Below are 24,380 nucleotides of genomic sequence, written 5' to 3'. Positions count from 1 at the left end.
GAACTCTATTTCTCCTAATGGTTGAAAAAGATAAGCTTAGTGAGAAATTATGAGTATTCTAAGTGTGAGTTGGTGAAGAGAAAAAAATGACACATTAGATAGAAGTGAGTAAGTTAAAATGTTTCGAATATGAGTTAGTTGCTGGAAAAGTTAAACATTGTTATGTGTGAATTACAATAGTAAAAAAGTATATAAATTAGATAACGTATAATTGAATGAATCCATGAACATAATTCTCGTATGTTCCTTTCGACCCACTCATGTAAAAATATTTTATATCATATATGAAGTTCCTCATTATTTGGAATCTCAACGAATGATACTATTATAAAATCAATGTAAAGAACTACTTCCCCTTTTCTAAAACTTTTGATGTTTTGATTTTTTATATATTATTTTACATCTCTTATATTTTAAAAATCAAATACACATTTATAATTTTGTTCCAATCATATATTTATTTAATACTCATCTTTCTACATCCAATAAAAATTATAACATGAAGTATATCCAATAAAAAAGATTCTAATTCTCTAAAATAAAAATTACAAATTTAACACTTAATATTATAAAATAAGAATATAGGTCGGCAAACAAAAATTATTTGTGATACGTTAGTTGTTATAAATTAAATATCACATTTACAAAGATACTAATTTCGTAAACTAATTTTTTTATTACAATTATTACGTGTCATTACAAATTACAAATGACAACATTAAGTACAATTTTTTTGATATATCCACACACAAAAATTAAATCCAAAGTAGGAGGATTTAATATTACTTTTTTCCGAGATTATGCATTATGTTAATATATTTTTTTTTGTTCTTGGATGGATGCAAAAAGCCCATTAGCGAGGGCAATGACCTGCAGTTATAGGCCGTGTAACCCTAAAATCTGATTTCATAATCCATTTTCATTCACTTCACACACATGGCGGAGGAAGAAGTTGTTGCACCCGCTGTTACCGTTACCACTCCTCTTCCTTCTGATAACAAGCGCAAGATCCAAGATCTTGAACCTAACACTGATTCTAATCCCGATTCTGAACCTAAAGAAGAAGACACTGACGACAACGCTGATGTCACCGCTTCCGATGAGACCGAAAACAAACGACCTCGTATTGATGACCTAGGTACCGTATAATCTTGCCATTGTATGCCATAGTTATCGTGTTATCATGGTTTTATTCTGCATCTAGAGCATATACAATTTGATTCTAATTGGTGGGTAGAAGTGTTTTTTTTATGTTTGATGAGAAAGTAGAAAAAAGTGTTGTTACGATTTACTTTTATTGTGAGGATAAAATTTGGTGTTGATGCTTTGTGCTTTGTGATAGTGATAAATCAATTTTAACCAGTGTGTACCAAATGTTTTGATATAAAATTTCATATTTTTGATGTGTTGTATTTGGGGTTAACAGATAATGCAAATGGGCATCAAGACGAGGAGGTTCACGAGCCTGTGAATGAAGCAAAGGAAAATGTTGTATTAGTGGATGCTCAACCAATATCCAATGGTCCATCGGAGGAAGTCACTAATGAAGAAATTGCTAGTAAAGTTGCCGAACCAGCTGATTCTATTGAACCTCCTGTTAATGAGGATGCTGTTCAGGAAAATGCTGCCGAGGAACCCTCTAAAGAAGCTGAAGAACCATTTAAGGATTCAACAAAGCAAGATGCTCCTGCTGGAGATAAGCAACCCGATTCTGTTGAGGTTGTTCCGGATACTGTGGACTTTCCCCATAAGGTGTGTTGATTAGGAAGCTGAGCCCCCCCCCCCCCAAAAAAAAACATATTATGTTTTAAATACCAAAACTTTCTCTATGTTCTTACTTCTAACCCCATTTTTGTTTGGATATATACATTATCTGTTTTATTTCCTTGGATTTATTCTACTTGCTTTCAGCAAGATGCTTCTTCTGACCCACAGCAACCTACATCTGGAGCTGAGACAATTACACGGAAAATTGAGGTTCCTAGCAATAAGGTATTTCAATTTTCTTATGTAGCTACATAAATTCAACTTATTTATGTTATATAGAAATATGATAATTTGTTATTGTGGGTACCTCTGGACATTTTATAGTTGATTAACAAGATGCACTCTTGATATTTCTTTGTCACCACATGTAGTTTGCTTATTTTTCATACCTAGTATGAAACTATCAATTTATTGTCCAATATCTGCTGGACGTACACCCATCTTAGTTTCTGCATACGAAAACTAAGCCATTGCTATGCATTTTGTCAAAATCAACATTTTAGTGCCACAATTGAGTAATTGCTCATGGGCTGCAATAAGGAACTTAACTATAGACACCAACATCCACAATTATTTTGATAGATGTATTCAAGAAAGCAATTTTCCTGATAGATATGTATTCTATTCATTTGCAGGTCGGTGTACTTATTGGAAAGGCTGGAGATACTATAAGATATCTGCAGTACAATTCTGGTGCAAAGATTCAGATCACGAGGGATGTGGATGCTGACCCCCAATCTGCAACAAGGCCTGTGGAACTAATAGGAAGTTTGGAAAGTATAGAAAAGGCAGAAAAGCTAATGAATGCTGTAATTGCAGAGGTCAGATATGATATCCAATCTTTGTCCCAGTCCCTTTCTCCCTTTTATGTATTGTTTTTATTCTTACATTTTTGGGGAAATATCATTTTTGAGCTTCTACAGGCTGATGCTGGGGGATCTCCTGCACTTGTAGCACGAGGCCTCTCTCCTGCCCAAGCTACCGTGGGCTCTGAACAAATTCAGATACAAGTTCCTAATGAAAAGGTGATAAAATGATATTATATATTCATTTTTTATTTTATTTCATGTGTTATTGTATGTTCCAACCTTTAGTCACATAAGTTTGTTTTATACAGGTTGGATTAATCATAGGAAGAGGTGGGGAAACAATTAAGAGTCTGCAGATCAAGTCTGGTGCACGCATCCAGGTAGTTGTTATCGTTTACCACAAACTTGTTTCCTTCCCTTTTTGTATTAAACATGTGTGGTCCAGATGAGATCTTTGTTGGGAAAGGACTAACTGCGAATTTTTAGCTTTTATGAATCTTTTCAATTCAATAATAACGACATCTAGTTATGTGTTTATGCAATTTGGTTATTTGTTTAAATAAGAGAGCTGCTTAGGTGTTTTGTGGCTTACTGAGTTGCATACTCTCGTTTCTTCAATCTTATGGAAGACATTACTGAGGCATTGAGGCTTTAGAGATAGAGTTTATTGATGGTTGTAGGATTAAATTCTTGTAGACCTTCTCCCTGTCATCTTTTTTGGATTTGACATATGGAATCTGTTTTCCCCCTTTTTCAGTTGATTCCTCAACATCTTCCAGAAGGAGATAATTCTAAAGAAAGAACTGTCCAAATTACCGGTGACAAAAGGCAAATTGAATTTGCACAAGAAATGATAAAAGAAGTCATGAGTCAGGTTTGTTTGACTCTAAACCTTTTCCTGAGAATGATTTGCGTTTGTGTTTCTGACATTATTAGTAATTTTTTGCAGTGTGTAATTTAATGTTATCCTTTTCTATTTTGTGATATTCTTGTCATATTTTAAGATATGAATATATGATGCATGGATTAGTTTGGTCTTGTTGAATTTGCCTTGCATTTAAATTTTTGTTGCCATGGAGAGAAGCGTTGTTTATCTTGTATACTACATACAGAGCCATAATTGTGCCAATATGTTGCTTTTCTTTTCCTTAAGTGGGAAACTGATGCTTATAAAGATCATGTTCAATACGGAGTTATTGGATAATTAACTTACATCATATGTTGCTGGTAGAGTCTTGTAGTTCTTGATTCTTATTACTAAAAATTGTGTTTGTACGAAACTACTGGAAGTACCTTGCAGCAGGATGCTATGTATTGCTCCAGATTGAAAGAACACATTACTAGTTCAGATTTGATATTGGTGACTGATTTTGGGAATTTTTCTATTATTAGGAAGTCTATTAATCACTTTATCTGAAACTGTAGTGCGAAAAACGTGTGAAATACTCAAGAATGTTTACTTTTATACATGAATCCATTTAAAATAGGTTGCTATACATTTCCAGTTTCGTGCATGTGAAATAGGGATTCCACAGACAAAAAGTTCATATTTGTATGTCCGGTTTTGATTCAGTGCTGCTTCACCATAGTTTTTGTGGAAGCCACACAAAACATGATTATGTTCAGGGAACTATACATGTCTTCGATGCCTGTATGATTCATGTTTGGAAGTGTTGTATCAATTGTTGCCATAGGAGATAGGTCAGCTGAAAGTGTCCGTGATTGTGGAAATTGATCAATAATCCTTGCCAAGGTCAATTAAATTATAGGAAGATCGTATATGAAAAACTGCAATGTCAGTTGCAATGATTTATTTATGTTGAAGGTGCCAATTTCGAATTGGTTGGCTTTAAAAATTGCAGATTTGGCTATTGCCTTTACCCAGGGGTCAGCATTGCTTGCTTGATGTAGCATAGACAACATAATCACTCTCATCCATTGAAGAGAGGTGGCAAGCATTAAAACCCTGGATTGCAGGATGTTTGATGGTTGGTAAGATTGCTTCAAGACTTAAGTTAAAAATCATGATTCAGTGAGACTATATTGTACTGGCCTTGGTGCTCAAATAGAGTTGCTATGTGATTTGCATGAGACATGTTGGAAGGCGTAATACCTGCTGATGCCATGACATCTGATACTTGATTTTTGTCGGAGTTGTATTCATCTGTATATAAATCCAGTTCTGCTCTGAAAATCTTAAATAAGTAGTTAATATCATTTGGGGTGCATCAAGGTTGGGAAATTAATTTGCTGTAGTAGTCATGTGATCTTGGATTAGTGTAACTTACCTGCTCTAATCTTTTGACCTGATGATACTCTTGGTTGAAAGGACTAGCACATTAGATAAATGTTATGTTGGTGCTAAATTGGTTTTGTATATATTGAATGCTCAGATGTGCTTCTGTCAATCTTGGTGACATAGTTGAAGGCTATCATGCTTAATCTTTCAGTATTCAGTTAACATGAAATTTTATTCTCTTCTGGGATTCTGTATTTAGTTTTATTGAATACAATTGTCACTCCCCTCTATATCTACTTGGTATTTGTTATTCAGTTTTGCATGCTATCCTGTTTTAACCATATTTTTTATAGAATGTGATAACATGTTGAATATAGATTCAAATTTAGCTTGTTGTGCATTTTTAGTTTTGCTCTGGCATTGTCAGGCTCCTTCCTTTACCCCCTTCTTTGCTGAGGTGAGATCTTTTTTCTCCAAGACACCATCAAACATATGCCATTGTTTATTTGTATAGTGTTTAGTTGATTCGCCACTAGGTTGAGCTCAATATGAGGCGACATGCTTTAAAAGTATGTATATTGCATTACTGACAGCCCTTTATATGTTATTATGCCTGTTCATAACTTTATATATACTGTTTCTGCTCTTACCATTATAAATGTTCTGATGACACTGCATATTTTATGATAATGCAAATGGTGAATGTAATCCCTTTGACTTTAAGCCAAGCAAATTCTTTTATTTATTTTTCGGTGGAGTACATCTTTTAATGACAAATTGGAATGAAAATTTGCTGCTGAGGTTGACTCAGCTGTGTGAAAATTATTATACAATTCTATAATAAATAATGGGACTATTAAAGCAGCATCTTGCCACTGAGTTCTACTTATACTTATCATAATATTCTGATTAAGAAAACTTCATGTTTACTGACTTCTTCCTCATGTTTTGCTTGAATAGCCTGTCAGGCCATCAACTGGTGGTTTTGGCCAGCAAGCTTACCGCCCACCCCGTGGACCTGGTGGCCCACCTCAATGGGGTCAACGAGGTTCTCATTATGGCCACCTAACAGCATATGATTACCAACATCGCGGCACATATCCTGCTCAGAATCAACCATATGCACCTCCAGCGTATGGAAATTATCCTCAACAAATGGCTCCTAGAAGCGGCTATGGTTCTGGTTGGGAGCAAAGGCCTCAGCACAGTATGCAGGGTCCACCTTCACACAATGGTGGTTATGACTACTATGGAGGACAAGGTGGCCATGATGCTCCACCGCCCACCCAGCATCCCATCCCCCCACATGGTGTTGGACCTTCCCCTGTCCCTTCTGTGGGACCATCACCAGCTCAGGCAAATTACAATTATGGACAGCCACAAGGCCAGGATTATGGTCAACAGGCACCTTATAATACTCAGACAGGCCATCCTCAACACGGCTATGGACAAGGATATGGTGAATCAAAGTTTGATAATCATGCTCCAGCTCAACATCCCTATGGAGGTCATGTAAATTCACAACCAACACATCCACAGCCTGGTGTTCAACCTAATTATGCTGCACCGCAGCAGTATGGGAAGCCATACTATGGCATGCCATCACAGGGACAGCCTCCCCAATCTTCTGGTCACCCTAGAGCTACTCAACCAGGGGATATTCCATATCAAAGTTCTGCTCCTGCCCAATCATATGGTGCGCATATGCAAACACAACAGCCATACCCATATGCATCCTCTGCACCACAGCAAGCAGCATATCCTACTTATGGGTCAGCACCAGTTACGACAGATAGCTACAATCTCCCACCACCTGCATCTGGCCAAGTTTATGCCCAGCAAAGTTATGGTCAACCAGGTGTCCAGCCAACAGCTAGTTATCCGCAAGCGGGTCCTACTGGTTACGGGTCATACCCATCTTCACAGCAAGGTTACCCTGAGCAGCCAGCTCCTAACAATGCAGGTAGTGTCTACCAAGCTGTGCCCCAAGATCCGGCTTATAGCAGTGGCACTGCACCAGCATACAGTGCAGCACCAAGTGGGCAGCAAGGTTATGTCCAACCTGCTCCTGCTCAAACTGGGTATGAACAGCCTAACCCGCAATCAGCAGCAGGTTATGCAGCTGTACAAGCAAGTGCCCCAACTGCATATGTCAATACTGTATCATCTCAGCCTGCTGCAGCTTACCCCCAATATGACTCTACTCAAGCATATGGTGCTCCTCGATGATGTTATTTTATTTTAAGACCAAATCATAGTATTAGCTATTTCTAGTATGATGGTTTCTTTCACTGTAAACTTTCTTTGGAGTATTATCTTTTAATCTCTACTGTCTTGAATTTATGAGCACCATGAAATCTATTTTTCCCCAAGTTGAGTAACTCAAATGCTATGGTTTCAAGTAAATCTAAGGTGAGTTGGTTTTTTGGTTTGCCTCTTCCCAATAAATGTTTTTACTGGATAATTGATGAGAAACTAATCTCTTGCTATGATTGACCACCTAAACTAATCTCATAAGAAAATGGCTTGCTTTGCAGTCAAATATAGCGGCAAACACTGAAAACCAAACCATGGGTTTTTCGTAGTTTTTTCCTTCGGTTCCATTTGTCTTCACTTCTATTCCCTGATTGTTATTGGTCAGGCACTTGGATGGTTTAAACCAAAATTGAATCTTTACAACACTGGCTTTTATTGAGGAAAGGCCTCTTGGTACTTTCAAGTATGGTTTTGATGGAAATGGATGATTCAGTCATTGGGAGGACCCAAGAAACATGAGATCTTTCTGGATTACTATGTTAGTGCCAGAAGGTTGGAAAATACTTGTTTAATGATCAATGAGATGAAAAGAAAGGGATTTCAACTTAACTCGTTAGTGTATAGTGAGGTTGTTGGGCTTTATAGAGACAGTGGAATCTCTTTAGACACACATATCTATAACAATATTATTGATAACCTTGGGCAAAAATATGATGAATTTAGTGAAGCATTGTTAAGAAAATGCAAAAGAAGGTGAAAGGCCAGTGACATAATTCTAACTGATCAGCTATAACCCACTGATAACCAGAACATATGGAATAGTTCCATTACTGTGTCAAATCTTGCCTATGTAAATCATTTCAAAGGAAATATATTTGCTGAGAACACAAATATAGTTGTTTGATTGTTATTGTTATTGCAGTATATATTTGCTCTCATACATTAAGCTTCTACTTTCACATGAACATGGAAAGAGTTTCTTAGATACAAATCTCAGATTGAGACAACTCTGGAGGACAGAAAAACATAAAAATAAAAGTGTTACTGAAGACCATAAGTAAGCAATGCTCCAATTGCACCTAAACCAGCCACAAGTCCTATAATAACTCCAATAGGAGGCAAACCCCCACCAATAGCTTTTCCAGTGTTAACATCATATTCAGCAAATCTCTTCTTAGGTGCTTGACATTGGGGGCATCCATATGTGTCCGGCTACAAACCATAAAATAAACGAAAATGACAAAAACAATCGAGTAACGATATTCTATCACTTTTCACATCTATTCTATAGTCCTTTTCCTTGATCAAAGAGACTAGCTTTAGAAACAACAATGATTGAGATGAACATTTTCCGAAATAGTCAGCGTGTTGAAAAATCTAACTTCAAATAATATCATCTATCCAGAAGTAAGTCTACCGGGACAAGATTTGAAACTGAATCATGCATCTTTTTTTAGTTGGAGATATGAAAGTTGGATTTTACTACCGTTATCAATAAATCACTGGCAAGTTGTAAAGCACAGAAGATAGTAAATAACACAATGATCTAAGTCTAGCAAATGATGCTTTGAATACTGCAGGTACACTGAAGAGACAATGAAAACCATTGGATTCAAGGGGAAAATGCAGATACAATATCATAATGAATTTAAAATAAAAGGTATCCCATCTTTTAAAAAACCGTCTGCACCAGGAGGACGAGGGGACAAATAAACACACACACACATATATATATAGTGCCCTTACCTGCTCATCAAAAGGCTTCGGTAAGGTGTATATGAACCCACAATCAAGGCAAATGTGAGTAGCTCTAGCCTGCATGGTGGAACACTTTATTAACCATTGAATGTGAATGGACATAAACATCATCTGGAACCAATACGATAAATAAATACAAGTAAATAGAGGTATGCAGAAACGGAAGTAACTTCGAAATGATTCTTACCTTTTGAGCCTCGGTCAATTTTCTTCCAAAGCGAGGTGGAGCCGGACGCTTCGGAAGCCTTTTAACATCTACTTCAGCACCTCTTCATAACAAAAACATGAAGATGTTTCTGCTGTTAAGTAATTAATTTAATAGCTGGCATGATCACATGAACATCAGTAATGATTTATTCTCCTGTATGCAAGATTCTCATCTGTGATATTGAACTATCGTATTTCGTATCCTTAATATTGATTTCGGAAATAGAGCAACACTGTCAATCCTATGAATCTTAAATTTATCAAATCACATCCTTATTATGTAGCATATATACTTTTTCTTTCCCAAAATTTGTGTAGTACCATTTATTTAATCATAACTAACACAGAACATGGACCTCGATTCAAATTAAGATGCTTATCTTGACCATTGTGAATTATATGTAAAAGATGGAGTAAAAATACCAACCATGAGTGTTTAAGTATCATCTGATTGTTCATAATTACATCGTCGAAACCAAGACGGACCTATGATTGATACAAATGCAAATACTCGGCACTTAACATGCTTTTGCTATGAGAAACATTCCACTGTCTGGCTTACATTTCTATTAAAGTTCCATCTTTTACCAATAATCAACATCCCCCCAGAACAAAAGAAATAAAAAATAGAATGACCAGTGTCAGAGAGAAAGAATGCAATTAAGAAATCGGAACAAAGGTCGATAGCAAAAGGAGATAAAGAGAACCTGCTGACAACAAAGTAGACAGAGTCTGGCTTTGCTTGGATAGCGGTTTTAGTGAATCCAAGCTTATCCGCGGGCCATAATTCATCTCCAAAGAAACTGCTAGTGTAAAGGACTTGATCGCCGGCTTTTAACCCTGCTTTCGCTGCATTCCCACCACCTTCAACAGCCTAAACAAGATAACTAGTATCCATCAACTTAAATCCTCTTTTCTAAATTGCAATCACCCCCTCAAACTTTACAATGTTGCATTGAATAATTTATTAACCCTTAATTCAATCCTTGAAAGGTTATGGTATCATCACATAGCTCTTTGAAAGTTTCTTGTCTTTACATATTTAAAATATGTCACAACATTGCTACTTGTAATGTAAGTGTTAAGGTTACGATGTGAGACGTACTTTTCAAGTACCCCCTCCACATAAGCCTGCTGGACCAGGCCAAGGGTTACCTTTGACCCATAACTAAATACCATCTTTTGGCCCATGACAACCGAAAAGAAGTTGGGCTCTAGCTCTGATACCATGTTAAGGTTCTATCTCAAAACCAATTGGCTATGAGAGGAGTAGCCCAACAACTATTTAAACCATTCCCGAGACAATGAGATAGGCGATGTGAGACTTACTTTCCAACAGTAAGGACTTAAGTCACCTAATAGTTCAACAGTTTGACACTATTTTACATCTATTAAGGACTTAATCTGTGACCAAAACAATGTTGCAACACTACAATCTTTTGAGAACTAAATGGATGATTTACTCTTTACTAATAATACTAACCGTGATGACAACACCACCACTGGATTTTTGACCCAATGTGAGACCAAGTGGCTTATCAACCTCAGCTTCAATTGTCTTTGAAGCACCAGCAGCTCTTGCTGTGATATCAAACCTCCTTCTAGCAATGAAAGAACCACCATTGTTATTGTCACTAACAGCAATGAAGGAATGTGAGACACCCCTTTTAGCTTCATGAAGTGAGAGACCTTGTAAACATGTTTTCTGCATGCAGATACAATATAAGTACATAGAAGTAAATAAGAGATTCTAAATTGTAATATGAATAAGCAAAAAATGAAACCTGTGATTGAGGAATGAGTGCATTGGAATGTGTGGTCCTAGTGGTGAAAGTGGCACAACATGAAGAGGAGGAACTTGCTGCAACAACAGTTGACATGGTTCTTATAAACTCAACTCTGAACAACCACTTTCTCAATACACAGCAAAATGAGTTTTTGTTTGATCAAAACTACTATGGTTTTGGTGAAGTTGGTGTTGAAAGGAAATAGTTTATTTATTTTTGTTGAAAAGAGAGATAAGGTTTGGTTTAGTGGTGGAGACTAAGACACCAAATACTCTCACCCAATGGTCTAAAACAAACATAGACAGGTGCTTTCACCGTAATGCATGCAGTTCACCAAATATTTGAATGGTTTTTTTTTAATTTATATTTCTTATGAATTGCATAACCTTTATTTTAGAAATGAATAATAATAATATATAATTTTTTATAATGACAATATATATATATATATAAAAGTTTAGTGGAAATATCAAACTCTCTCATATTGTGTGATGTAATTTCAACTAATATTCATTCAAAATTGAATCCAAAACCCTAAAAATGAAATTCCCCCAAATCTGAATGCAACGTTGGGCCCTAACCCATTTCCCACTTATCCGACAATCCAACACTTTCGACGACGGTTACCCCATCCTCCTCCGCGAATCGCTATTCTTCACGGTGGCTGATCCACCACCACCACCACCACCACCACCACCGAGAGAGAAAGGAAAAGGGAGAGTAGTGAAAGAGAAGATGGAGAGTTATTCTCCAGCACTGGATTGCGGTGTTGGATCCATTGTATGGGTCCGAAGAAGAAACGGTTCGTGGTGGCCAGGTCAAATACTCGCCTCCGATGAACTCTCCACTTCTCATCTCACTTCTCCTCGCTCTGGAACTCCCGTTAAGCTTCTCGGTAGGGAACATGCCAGCGTGTAAGTTCTTTTTCTTTTTTATTTTTCTGATAATTTTATTTCAATGATTCATATATCGTTTCGATTCAGTTCGATACACGTGAGAATGCCGAATATATGATAAACCAATCAGAAAGTAAGCTAATAGTAGTAGGAATGAGATGAGCTGACGCGCTAGACACGGTATGAGTAAGAATGAATTTGCATTGGCGAGCTATGAAGCACGGATACGGATACGTGTGTCGGATACGATACATATCAGATATACCGACACACATTTTTTCTAAAATATAGGATACGATACGTTCAAGGATACGTTTCCGATATCAACACGTAAGGGTGTTCAACGTATCCGTGATTCAGAGTTGGCGAGAAAGTTGGTGTAACATTTATTGTAGAAAAAATGGTAGAATGTCGCCTAGGTAGTTTGGGTATGCGTGGAGGAGGCCTATAGGAAAGCCTCAATAAGGAGAGTATATAGGATGGAGTTTAGTCAAATTTCTAGTGGCTAGGGGATAGCAAGAAAAACAGATAAATAGTATGACATCGTTTGATCCATGTAGCTGGCTGCACCTAGTGGGAATAGTTGTCGTTGTTGTTGTGCAACCTTTTGAAACAGATAAGTATTATGACATCGTTTGATTCATGATGTGCTTATCAGATGCACTAATGTATCAACATTCTTAACAGTTATTAGTAGCTTTGTTGATTAATTGCTATTTCTTCATAGGGATTGGTACAATTTGGAGAAATCCAAGCGTGTGAAACTATTCCGCTGTGGTGAGTTTGATGGGTGTATTGAAAGGGTGGAGTCTACCCAGGGTATGCCGTTAAAGAAAAGAGAGAAATATGCACGCCGAGAAGATGCTATTCTTCATGCTCTCCAGCTTGAGAGGCAAATGTTGAAGAAGCAAGAAAAATTAGGTATTGCTTTTGATTCAACCAACTTTAGATCATTTGTTTAAGAAGGGTATAGTTGCACTACTTAAACACTGGGTAAAGATAAAAAATAAAAATCAATATCACATACAACATCCTACACAAGACTCTTACAAAATTAAGATTATGATAGTTACTAAGATGTTGCAATTGATGACCTCTTTATTGATAAAAAAACTTGCAGTTGGTGGTCTTTGAGTAAATTAGAATTCTAGTTAGTGGTACAAAATTTAGACTAAAGAAATACTAAATGAGGATTTGAGTGAGGAATATTAATAAATGGCAATTATCTTTGTATTTATTTAAACTAGTGAAAATTGGGTCCTTAACCTGACTCTGATTCTGTTTTCGGGAGAACCACAATTAGATGTAGCTTGCCGAGCAAAGAGAAGCAGATGTGTGTATTTGCCAGCAGAGTCCAGTGATTCTCTGGATTACAAAGAGACTCTATCCCATGTTGAGATGTCATCATCCATACCCGGAGGGGAGTATCCTTATCACAATTCTTTGGCTGAAGAGAGTGAATCTGCTTTTATGGATGATGTTGAATCTGATTCTTCTGAAACATTTTCTAATGATTCCAAAACCAATTCTTCTGAGACAGAACTGGACAAGGATGAAGAAATGGCAATATTTTCAGGTGTAGTTTCTACCTTTCTTCTTTTGTGCTATCCTTATTTTATGCCACCACTTGAAAAGGAAAAACGAAAACATCCCTACCCTGGCCATCCCATTGTACGTTATCCAGCTTTCCCATTTTTTTTATTGGTTTTGATGCTTTGGGATCGGGAATTGAGAATTGACTACTTAGGATTGTTGATCCTAGTGCTCTACATTCTACCAACATGTGTTTATTTGAATTAGTTTACGTCTGTCACAATCATATTTTTCATGGCAGTATTAGTTTTTTTCTTGCTGCATATTGCGTGGATATTGAAATCATTTCTGTATGCCAAAGTTGACATTCTTCCTTTTACTTTCTTGCATATCTCCTTACTTTTTTTTATAACTTTGAGTAGGGGCTATGTATTGACAAATGGCTTAGAATAATGTACCTAAAAATAAATGGCTTAGAATTCAGCCTACCAAATTCACCATCCTTCTTCCTTTTTATTCCAATGAAATCAACAAAAGATTTGTCAAGCTCCTCTAAAAAAGTTTTGGCTGGCTAAATCTTATTCCGAGTTTTTAAAATTTGTGAACCAACCACCAGCCTATGCGCCCTGAGAGTATAATTATGTCATTTTTAGGTCCTTTTCTCCTATTAAACTTCTGTTTACATGTGTGCTCAAAACCTTAAAGAATAAATGTCATGACAGGTCAAATGTGAAATCTTTGAGTCTATCTCTCATTTTCATTTGGACCACTTGATAAGAAAAAACAATATTGAGGGTTCATTCCTCTGTGAGGATACCCTAGTAAATGTGAAAATTGTATATTTGGGTTTGGCTATTTTGTGTGGTTTTAGTAATGCTGTATCGTTACCTCCTCACCCCCTCTGAGTAACTTGTGAATTGTGATGTACACATGTCAGAATTTCAGGGACTCCATAGATAGGATTTTGTATATGTTAATAAAATTTGAATTGTATGGTACTGATTTATTCTTATTTCCTCTTATTAGAATTCCTTACATTATGTTATGGGGTGAGATTATTCTTGTACTCCTATTGAGTCTCTTTGTTTTGAACCATTTTTTGTGTTGTCTCAGGCTTATAGTTTTTGTTCTATACCACATCATTGTTTTTATACCTTCTGATGTTTACTGAAACTGCAGAAACTTGTCAGGATCATGATGATGTTGAAGAAGAAAGCACTAGCAGCGATGAGCATGATGAGTTGGCAATTTCCGGTGACATGCCTCACTTTTATCCTAGTGACCCTATAACATGTAATGAAGCTGTATACAAATGGCAATTTAAAGGAAAAAGGAACAATCGTAATCTAAAGAGGTCCGTGGGTGCTTCTGATGGGAAAGGTGATTTATATGGAGTAGATGTTGTAAGACAAAGAAGTCATTTGAGCCACAAGAGATCTGACCGTGATTTGTGTTACTATAGAAATGATTTTGGTGATGCTTTTGACACCTACCAAATGTTTGGATTGGAAGATGAATACCTAACTTCTAGAGCAGTATCGAAAAGTCAGATTAAAATTCACCATGGTGTTGATTGGGATGATTGGCCCTGGGAGGATCAACCTCCTTTGAGAAGGTATTGGGATATTAAAGGGTTTCCTCCAGTATGTGGTGATCGTTATCATTTTGATGAGAGGATGAGGTCGATGCTGGTAGATGTAGACTTGAAAATTCAAGCAAGTTATCGAAAACAGCCCGTTCCAATCGTTTCGCTCATGAGTAAGTTAGATGGGAAGGCAATAATAGGGCACTCAATCCAAATTGGAGTCCTTAAGGATGGTTCATCTGATATTCTGTTTTCTGCAATTGATGACTTTGGTAATGATGGGATTGGCTTCGAGGGAAGTAGTGTGAATCCACCTGCTTGGAGGACCGCAAGGAGAACAGCAAATTTTCGTGTTCCTCGTCCCCGTGCTGAAGCTGATGCAGATTTTTCATTAGATGAAGAGAGAAAATTTGGATATAAGAAATTAAATAACAGGAGTTCCGGTCATAAAGCAAGCCTTTCAAGGAAGAGTAGCCTTAACAGTCATTCACTATTAATTGACAAGAAATCCTTGAAAAAGGTGCCGACGAAAGTGAGCTTGTCATCTAGCCAGAAAACTAAAACTCTATCCTCATTATGGATTGAACAAAATCTTAGTAAAAAGCAGCCATTACTGGATAGGTTGGTTAAAGCAGAAGTCTCTGGACTCACTACTGTAACTTGCATACCAGTGAAGTTAGTGTTCAGTAGATTACTTGAGGAGAAGATTAATAGGCCACAGCATAAACAAGCTAGTAATGCTGCTGTTGAATACTGGTGTTAAGAGAAATTCATAGGTCATGTACATTGTTATTATATAGGAGAAGAATAATGTTACAGTGGTAGGGTATGTCATTCATGTTTCAATTGGTTTTTAGCATTTTAAGGATGAGTAAGTATAGACTCAATTTCATACTGTAATTTGATAAATACAATGTAAATGAATTAGTTTAAGTGCACATTTCCCAGATCTTGGTTTCCTCAAGGCAAGACCATGTGATATACAATTATCAATACACGAAAATGATGTTACAACAATATATAAACATTTTACTTTGGTAGTACAGTATATATTTTTTCAAATTTGTTACATATCAAATAATAATCATAATATTTAAGAAATAACAATGGACTAACTAAGAAGAGAAGATATATGAAGATATCCTCCTTGGTAGTCATTCTATCTAATGGGTTTAATATTTGTGTAGGAATGTCTTGTACTAAGAAAGTGACATATATCACCAATCACTAATAAATAAAATATTACTTTATGACATATGTCACTTTTTTGTAGGTAAAATACTTAATAGGAGGATATATAATTTTTATTTTGTCATGCTATTAGATTTCGAGAATCTAATTAAAAAATTATGTGTTAATACTCTTATTAATATAGATAGACGATAGATAGGTTAAAAAATAAAATCAAAATAAAATCTCCTCAATATTGAAACTAAATTTTATAATTATCGAGTCACAATTATTATCTATTAAATTTTATATTATATCAAAATTTCTCTATCAATAATATAACAATTATCTATTTAGGATTCTCTTTTTCTTTTAACAATTATATATATGGCTAAACCACTTTCAATTTTTTTAGGTGGTGTTAATAAGAAAATACTAAGAAATACGTATTGATATATACAGGGTAGAAATGCCATTGTGTGTAGTAACTTTTAACTTATAAATACGTATTGATATATACTGATAATATAAATTTTTTTTATATTGTCAGCAATCATTTACTGGGAGAAGAAAAAAAGATATACATTGATATATGAAATAAATATCATTACCAAAAAAATATATATGAAATAAATATCATTACCAAAAAAAATATATGAAATAAAAGATGTTTGAATATAATTTGTAATTATAAATGGGAGTGGAGTATATATGCAGCGACTAAACTGGATTGTGAGATGTTATCGTGTGTTATTGTTTTATTGTGATTTTGCGACGCTCTCTTTTCTCACACTTCGGTTCGCTTCTTTATCGTTTCATTCTTCACATTACATCACATATATGTTCTTTTCTTTTTTCAATTCGCTCTTTTTTCTTATATCTTATGATTAGGGTTTTATTCATGCACTGTTGTTTTTGTTTATTGAATTTCACAATTACTAACTAACACGTGAATCTTACGTATTAGGTTATAAAGAGAAAGCAATGGATGAAGTTAAGAAGCATAAGTCAAGGAAAGATGGGGATTCTAAGCGGAGTCACCGTGATCCAGATCGTACTGCGGATAAGAGAGATTCTGAGAGCCGGCGACATGAGAAAGACAAGAATAGTGATTCTGAAGATAGGTATGATAGAGATAGGGAGAAACGTAAGGATAAGGAAAGGACGCGAGTCAAGGATGTCGATAAAGATCGAACTCGAGAGAAGAAAGTCGAAAGAGATAGGGAGGACAAGGAAAGGGAGAGGAGTGATAGGGTGAGAGAAAAAGAAAGAGATAAGGTTAAGGAGAAGAAACGAGAGAAAGAAAGGGAAAGGGAGAGGGAAAGGGAGAAGGAAAGGGAGAAGGAAAGGGAGAGGGAAAGAGAAAGGGAGAGGGAAAGGGAAAGGGAGAGGGAGAGGGAGAGGGAAAGGAAGGAGCGTGTGAGGGAGAAGGAAATAGAAAGAGAAAAAGGGAGGAGAGGACATGAGAGGGAGAAGCGTAGGAACGTTGATAACAAAAACAGCGATGATGAATCGAGGGAGAGAGATAGGAAGCGGCATAGGAAAGATGACGATGATGTTTACAAGGGGCGAGATAGGGAAAGGATTGTCAGCAAGTCGCACAGGCAAACTGAGAATACTGAAGCTAGCCCAAGGAAGAAGAGCAGTGAAGATGAGGATGGTACTAAAGATGATGAGAGTAAACCTACCCGTGAAGAGGAGATGGAGATTGAACAAAGGAGATTGGACGATGAAATGGAAAAGAGGCGGAGGAGAGTTCAAGAGTGGCAAGAGCTTAAGAGGAAGAGAGAAGAAACAGAAAGAGAAAAGCAAGGTGAAGCCAGTGCTGATGAACCTGAGTCGAGAAAGACCTGGACCCTTGAAGGGGAATCTGATGATGAAGAAGGACCGGCTGCTGGGAAGCAGGACACAGCTATGGATGTAGATGAAGATGAAAAACCTGCTGACGAGGGACCTACGGATTTGGTGGTAAGTCATGATAATGGAACAGTTGCGTCCGACTTACAGGATGGAAATACTGGTGCTCCTGAAGATGAAGAAATCGATCCATTGGATGCTTTCATGAATTCTATGGTTCTTCCTGAAGTTGAAAAGCTGAACAATGCTGCAGCCTTGTCACTTACTGATAAAGCTGCTGACTTGAATCCCAAGGATAAGGAGGATGAGCAAAGTCGTGGTGGACAGGCAAGGAAAGGTTCAAATAAATCAATAGGGAGAATAATTCCCGGTGAAGAGTTTGACTCAGATTATGCAGATCTTGAATTTGAGGGGGATCCATCCGATGAAGATGATGATGAGTTCATGAAAAGAGTGAAGAAAACAAAAGCTGAGAAGCTTTCTATAGTTGACCACTCGAAAATTGATTATATGCCATTCAAGAAAAACTTTTTTATTGAAGTGAAAGAGATATCGAAGATGACTCTTGAAGAAGTTGCATTATATAGGAAGCAGTTGGAGTTGAAGATACATGGAAAGGATGTGCCAAAGCCTGTAAAATCATGGCACCAGACTGGACTTACCAGCAAAATTTTGGAGACAATAAAGAAGATGAACTATGAAAAGCCGATGCCAATTCAAGCTCAGGCGCTGCCAATAATCATGAGTGGTCGAGACTGCATAGGCATTGCTAAAACTGGTTCCGGCAAAACACTTGCTTTTGTTCTGCCAATGTTGAGGCATATTAAGGATCAGCCACCAGTTGTTGCAGGAGATGGACCTATTGGGCTTATTATGGCCCCCACAAGGGAGCTTGTTCAACAGATTCACAGTGACATAAAGAAGTTTTCAAAGGTAATGGGTATCAGGTGCGTGCCTGTCTATGGAGGTTCTGGTGTCGCTCAACAAATTAGTGAGTTGAAACGCGGTGCTGAGATAGTGGTTTGTACTCCAGGTAGGATGATCGACATACTATGCACCAGTAGTGGAAAAATAACCAACCTGCGTCGAGTCACTTATCTGGTTATGGATGAGGCTGATCGAATGTTTGACATGGGATTTGAACCTCAAATTACACGAATTGTTCAGAATATCCGGCCCGATCGTCAAACGGTTCTCTTCTCTGCTACCTTCCCCCGCCAGGTCGAAATTCTGGCTCGTAAGGTGTTGAATAAACCTGTTGAAATACAAGTTGGTGGGAGGAGTGTTGTGAACAAAGACATCACACAGACTGTTGAGGTGAGGCCGGAAAATGAGAGGTTCTTTAGACTCTTAGAAATATTGGGGGAATGGTGTGAGAAAGGAAAGATTTTGATATTTGTTCACTCACAGGAGAAATGTGATGTTTTGTTCAAGGATTTGCTCAGGCATGGTTATCCATGCCTTTCTCTTCATGGGGCGAAGGATCAGACAGACCGTGAATCAACAATTTCTGATTTTAAAACCAATGTTTGCAATTTGTTGGTTGCAACAAGTATTGCTGCCAGGGGATTAGACGTCAAGGAGCTTGATTTGGTCATTAATTTTGATGTTCCAAACCACTATGAAGATTATGTACATCGTGTTGGGCGCACTGGCCGTGCTGGCCGAAAGGGTTGTGCCATTACATTTATTTCTGAGGAAGATGCAAGATATGCACCAGATCTGTTAAAAGCCTTGGAGCTATCTGAGCAGATTGTTCCCAATGACCTGAAAGCTCTTGCTGATAGCTTTATGGCGAAAGTGAATCAAGGACTTGAGCAAGCCCACGGAACTGGTTATGGAGGCAGTGGATTTAAATTTAATGAAGAGGAAGACGAGGTGAGGAAAGCAGCAAAGAAAGCACAAGCCAAAGAATATGGGTTTGAAGAAGACAAGTCAGATTCTGAAGATGAAGATGACGGTATCAGGAAGGCAGGTGGTGACATCTCACAACATCCGGCTCTTGCTCAGATTCTTGCTGCCCAGAAAGTGAATTCTCCAGCAATGCCGACTCCCATCTCCGTGGGCCAGTCAATTTCAAATGGTGGGCTACCTTCTTTGTCGGCTGTTCTTGGTCTCCAGACCGCAACAGTCTTGCCTGGGAATGATGTGGCAGCTCGAGCAGCATTAGCTGCTATAAACCTGCAGCACCACTTAGCAAAGATACAATCTGAAGCATTGCCAGAGCATTATGTGGCCGAGTTGGAGATAAATGATTTCCCCCAGAATGCTCGCTGGAAAGTGACACACAAGGATACTTTAGGCCCTATTTCTGACTGGACTGGAGCTGCAATTACCACTAGGGGGCAGCATTTTCAACCTGGCAAGGTCCCGGGACCTGGAGAACGCAAACTGTACTTGTTCATTGAGGGTTCCAGTGAGCAGTCTGTTAAGAGAGCTAAAGCAGAGTTGAAGCATGTTTTGGAAGACTTCACAAATTTGCAACTTCCTGGTGGAACTCAACCCGGCAAATACTCTGTTGTATGAAGGGTAAGATTCTGATCTAATTGAACATATTATTGCTTGTTTTATTGATAGTAGCTATTTATAAATTATAAAAGCATCATGTTACGTACTTATTCAGGGAATAGATGGCTGCCCAGCTTAGTAGTTAGTGTTTTTTGTTACCTTATCTGTTCCTTATTCCCATTATAGGTACCTGAATAAGACTTGGTTTTATGCATTTCCTTTAGGTTCAGAACGCTAATATATATATTCTTTTCTGGGTTTGTGTTTGAAATGAATAGGTGGTATTTGGTTAGTGATGCTTTTTTTTTGTTATTATGATCTCAAAATATTCTGCAACCTAAGAGTAAATTTACTTTTGGTTGTCAACCTGAAGGCAAAATGGGACTCTATAACACACTTGTTTCGCGCCTCAGTCTGGGAAAGGCTGCACTTATTGTCTGCCTTTATTACCCATTCATTGTAATACAGGTATGAGTATTAATGTGGAAAGTCTGGCCCATCTTTTCTTCTGTGTCTGTGTTTACCTCTATAAAACTACTACTCTTAATATCTCTCTGCATACCGTACCAGTAGATATTAAGATGTTTTTATTTTTACTAAATTTTAAAGGCACATCCTTTTGATCGTTTTCTTTCTTGTTCAGCATTCATTATGGTGCAGGTGGGCCTTTTGAGCCTATGCTTGCCTGTTCAATATACAATTGGTAAGAGCAGACCACCTTTATTATGTTGGCAGTGGTTCAAATCCTGTCAGGGTTGGTTGGTTATCTGTAAGTACATCAATTAGTGCTCGTTGAGCCTCGGGACTTGCTGATCTTGAGCTGAGGCAGCTATCCCATGACCCGGAATTTTGTTGTTACTAAGAAAAATTGTTCTGTCCATTTTTACTTGTTTTGTGACTGTCAAAGGTGCTAATAATATTGCGGCTTTGTTTCATCTAGGTCCTGTTTGATTTTGAAGCAAAAATCTCAAAATCCTTGATTGTGCCCTGTATTGTCCCATGTGCATGAGTTGAGTCTTGGCCTCCTAGAACCCATGAAACTATTATGTGTTTGTTCTTCTGATTATTATACGTGTGTCGCTTTCAGATTTCGGCTTGGAGTTCTTTTATCATCATATCAGGAGGGGAAACAAGACGTAATGGGATATCGCATGATTCGGTTTTTGATGCATATGACATGATTGCTGTAGTTTGGATTGTAGAACTTGTACCAAAAACAATGCCCATGGTTCTTATACTTGTCCTAACTAGAAAGAACTCACCAATTCTGCATTTGTATTGCAAGTCATAGGAATGTTATAAAATATTAGTTGCTTTGCTTAAAGCATTTCTTGGAATTGTGGATGGAAAATTATTGGCGACATTTTTCATACAACTCTTATATTACATTATCTTTCTATTTATATCTCTCTTTAATTACCCAACATATAATTAATCACATATCTATATTCTTTTCCCTGCGGCTTCTACAAACATTGAGCCATTTTGTCAACTTCTACTAATAAGTTTATTGTGCAAGAAACAAGTAACTTTATTGTTTTTACTGATTTTGAAATTTTACATAATCACTTATTCAAGAATGAGTACTTGTATTTAGATATATCTATTAAGAGGATCAACCATTTCTCTTCAAGTATAGATAATAATGTTAGTAGCGCATTTAAGAGTGTTGTTAGTATCATTCAATCTTATATCTCAATCACACACAACATCGATTTTGTACATATATCTTAAAGACATTGAGTTAAAATGGTTTATAATAATTTTAGATAAATTATTTAGGTTTATGTTATTGTGAAAGAAGCTAGTAAGCAGTAGTAAGAGAAATATGGAGAGCTTAGACAAAAAGATTAATGCATAATGTAAAAAGTTTTAGTGGTGGTATATATTCTGAGTAACGATCATCTTCATTAATGAAAATACAAATACATATTTTTTTCACTTGTTTTTAATAGTAAAATAGTGATTTCATAGTAATAAAAATAACATATGTGTAATTTAAAGTTGCATTTCTCTTTACTTTTTGAAGCACTTACCTCTCTCTCTAGCAAGGGAGATGATCCTAACTCCTATATTCTACCCTTAATTTTGAATTATCTTAATATCAATCTCTACAACAATAAATAGTGCATGATATACTGATTGTGTATCAATCTTTATTGCGATGATGCATCGAGGAACCCTAATTATGAAAGACTATAAAAGAAAGCAGTGTGTAATGTATTTGTAGTGAGGTTATGGAGTTAGAGGAAGGGAAGATCCTCGTAAGAACAAAAACAATACCGAAACGTTTCATTAAAAACCAAATCCCAGATTCAATCCTTAACAACACTTCTCTGAATGCCGCTATTTCCATTCTCCCTTCTAACTACAACTTCGAAGTCCACAAATCCCTATGGCGCGTCCTCTCCACTCGCGCTAACCGCATCGCTCTCCAATTCCCTGAGGGTCTTCTCATGTACTCTCTTATTCTCTCTGATATCTTCACCACCTTCGGTAACGTCTCCAAATGTTTCATTCTCGGTGACGTCACTTACGGCGCGTGTTGCGTCGACGACTTCTCCGCCGTCGCTCTCGGCGCCGATCTTTTGATTCACTATGGTCATAGCTGCCTTGTTCCGATTGATTCCACCACTATTCCTTGTCTTTATGTCTTCGTTGATATCAAAATTGATGTTGATCATTTCGTTGATACGGTTAGGTTAAACATTGAATCACGCGCTATGAATGTTGTACTTGCTGGTACGATTCAGTTTGGGTCTGCACTTAGGGTTGCGAAAGTTGAATTGGAGAAGTTAGGGTTTAGGGTTTTGATACCGCAATCGAAGCCACTTTCGGCTGGGGAAGTTCTTGGTTGTACTGCGCCGAAGGTTAAGTTAAATTTGTTTGATGATAACGGTGGAAGTGAAGGTGGCGAAACTATTTTGGTGTTTGTAGCTGATGGAAGGTTTCACCTTGAGGCTTTCATGATTGCAAATCCGGGAATTAAGGCCTTTAGGTATTGATCCCCTATGTAGTGTAACTCTTTTACAGTATCAACCAAATGCATATGTGTGTGATTTTGAGATTGTTATTGTGAGAAACAGATATTTTTTTGTGGTACTGTTTAATTGGATGACTTTATTAAAAAAAATAGGCTATTAAATCCATAAACTTCTTTCATTGGATGATTGTGTGGAAAAAAATTACATTGACAGTGCATCGGAGTTTAATTCTTAAACTTTCATATTTTTCAGGTATGACCCATATATGGGGAAGTTGTTCCTAGAGGAATATGATCATGTGGGTATGAAAAATTCTAGGAAAATTGCGATTTTGAAAGCAAGGGAAGCTCAGAATTGGGGTGTTGTTTTGGGGACTTTGGGTAGGCAAGGGAATCCAAAGATTTTGGAGAGATTGGAGAAGAAGATGACAGAAAAAGGGTTTACTTATACTGTGTTTTTGATGTCTGAGATTAGCCCGGTGAGGATTGCATTGTTTGAAGACACTGTTGATGCCTGGATTCAGGTTGCTTGTCCTAGATTATCAATTGATTGGGGAGATGCTTTTGTGAAACCAGTACTTACTCCTTTTGAGGCAGAGATTGTGGTTGGACTAATACCTGGTTGGTGGGAGAAAACTGTGCATGTGGTGCCAAAGCAGGGTGGTGAAGATGGTACGGGTTGTTGCAACAAGAGTGATGCTTGCTGTGAACGTAGCTGCATAGATGCAAAGGGAACAACAGATTTTGGTGGAGATTATCCGATGGACTACTATGCTCAAGATGGTGGTGATTGGAACTCCTCATATGTGAAAAAGTCGACTCGTCCTGCAAGGAAAATTTCTGTATCTTCTGTTGCCAATACTCCCATTTCCCAATAGTCTTAACTTATACATACCCCTTCGCTCCAAAAGGGTGGGGTCAATAGTTTACAGTTTACAGCTTTGCCTCTATAAGTTAATGTCTTGTTCTCACGTTAATGCAAATGTTTAGGGGCAAACAGTATCAATACCATGGCTTAGTAGTTG

General features: G+C 37.2%; 4 protein-coding genes, 1 long non-coding RNA gene and 1 pseudogene across 19 annotated transcripts in view; 4 read left to right on the top strand and 2 right to left on the bottom strand.

Moving 5' to 3' along the window:
• On the top strand, nt 839–7,250 carry LOC109348573 (far upstream element-binding protein 2-like). Of its 2 annotated transcripts, none has more exons than XM_019589058.1 (8): nt 839–1,138; nt 1,427–1,752; nt 1,912–1,992; nt 2,403–2,588; nt 2,691–2,792; nt 2,885–2,956; nt 3,334–3,450; nt 5,776–7,250. In XM_019589058.1, exons 1-8 carry the CDS (start codon nt 937–939, stop codon nt 7,042–7,044), a joined length of 2,355 nt encoding a protein of 784 aa, XP_019444603.1. In that variant the 5' UTR covers nt 839–936; the 3' UTR covers nt 7,045–7,250. The 2 variants fall into 2 exon arrangements, with proteins under 2 accessions (XP_019444603.1, XP_019444602.1); XM_019589057.1 differs by having other exon boundaries at nt 2,885–2,959.
• LOC109348576 lies at nt 4,720–5,352 on the bottom strand. Its single transcript, XR_002107755.1, has 2 exons — nt 4,883–5,352; nt 4,720–4,844 (listed from the first exon to the last, which is right to left on the bottom strand). It is a non-coding gene; the product is annotated as an uncharacterized LOC109348576 (long non-coding RNA).
• LOC109348574 lies at nt 7,953–11,080 on the bottom strand. Its single transcript, XM_019589060.1, has 6 exons — nt 10,821–11,080; nt 10,520–10,741; nt 9,744–9,910; nt 9,017–9,098; nt 8,818–8,886; nt 7,953–8,283 (listed from the first exon to the last, which is right to left on the bottom strand). Exons 1-6 carry the CDS (start codon nt 10,914–10,916, stop codon nt 8,113–8,115), a joined length of 807 nt encoding a protein of 268 aa, XP_019444605.1. The 5' UTR covers nt 10,917–11,080; the 3' UTR covers nt 7,953–8,112.
• Nucleotides 11,313–15,777, top strand: LOC109348572 (annotated as a pseudogene).
• LOC109348571 (DEAD-box ATP-dependent RNA helicase 42) lies at nt 16,693–21,781 on the top strand. Of its 14 annotated transcripts, XR_002107748.1 has the most exons (6): nt 16,693–16,804; nt 16,975–20,393; nt 20,746–20,840; nt 21,016–21,075; nt 21,313–21,381; nt 21,460–21,781. XR_002107748.1 is itself a non-coding variant. In XM_019589056.1 (3 exons), the coding sequence occupies exon 2, from the start codon at nt 16,992–16,994 to the stop codon at nt 20,388–20,390; it is 3,399 nt and encodes a 1,132-aa protein (XP_019444601.1). In that variant the 5' UTR covers nt 16,693–16,804; nt 16,975–16,991; the 3' UTR covers nt 20,391–20,393; nt 21,460–21,781. The 14 variants fall into 14 exon arrangements, 3 of the variants coding, with proteins under 3 accessions (XP_019444601.1, XP_019444600.1, XP_019444598.1); XR_002107752.1 differs by lacking the exon at nt 21,016–21,075; XR_002107751.1 differs by lacking the exon at nt 21,313–21,381.
• Nucleotides 22,584–24,380, top strand: part of LOC109348570 (diphthamide biosynthesis protein 1) — a 2,062-nt gene continuing 265 nt past the window's right edge. The window contains exons 1-2 of the mRNA XM_019589052.1: nt 22,584–23,370; nt 23,609–24,380. Coding sequence (XP_019444597.1) covers nt 22,610–23,370; nt 23,609–24,233 — 1,386 coding nt within the window. The 5' untranslated portion in view covers nt 22,584–22,609 and the 3' untranslated portion in view covers nt 24,234–24,380. The remainder of the gene's footprint in view (nt 23,371–23,608) is intronic.

Source organism: Lupinus angustifolius, chromosome LG06 (assembly GCF_001865875.1).
Source record: "Lupinus angustifolius cultivar Tanjil chromosome LG06, LupAngTanjil_v1.0, whole genome shotgun sequence".
NCBI lineage: Eukaryota > Viridiplantae > Streptophyta > Magnoliopsida > Fabales > Fabaceae > Lupinus > Lupinus angustifolius.
The sequence above is the reverse complement of the archived record's forward strand: the minus strand, read 5'-3'. Positions and strand labels throughout refer to the sequence as shown.

What these genes read in the sequence shown, in the direction of transcription:
- LOC109348574 (XM_019589060.1), bottom strand. Translation starts at nt 10,916, where the DNA reads ATGTCAACTGTTGTTGCAGCAAGTTCCTCCTCTTCATGTTGTGCCACT. An exon ending in CACTCATTCCTCAATCACAG is followed by an intron (nt 10,742 to 10,820) that starts GTTTCATTTTTT and finishes ATCTGCATGCAG; the next exon opens with AAAACATGTTTACAAGGTCT. An exon ending in GTGGTGGTGTTGTCATCACG is followed by an intron (nt 9,911 to 10,519) that starts GTTAGTATTATT and finishes TATCTTGTTTAG; the next exon opens with GCTGTTGAAGGTGGTGGGAA.
- LOC109348571 (XM_019589056.1), top strand. Translation starts at nt 16,992, where the DNA reads ATGGATGAAGTTAAGAAGCATAAGTCAAGGAAAGATGGGGATTCTAAG.
- LOC109348573 (XM_019589057.1), top strand. Translation starts at nt 937, where the DNA reads ATGGCGGAGGAAGAAGTTGTTGCACCCGCTGTTACCGTTACCACTCCT. An exon ending in CTGGTGCACGCATCCAGGTA is followed by an intron (nt 2,960 to 3,333) that starts GTTGTTATCGTT and finishes CCCCTTTTTCAG; the next exon opens with TTGATTCCTCAACATCTTCC. An exon ending in TAAAAGAAGTCATGAGTCAG is followed by an intron (nt 3,451 to 5,775) that starts GTTTGTTTGACT and finishes TTGCTTGAATAG; the next exon opens with CCTGTCAGGCCATCAACTGG.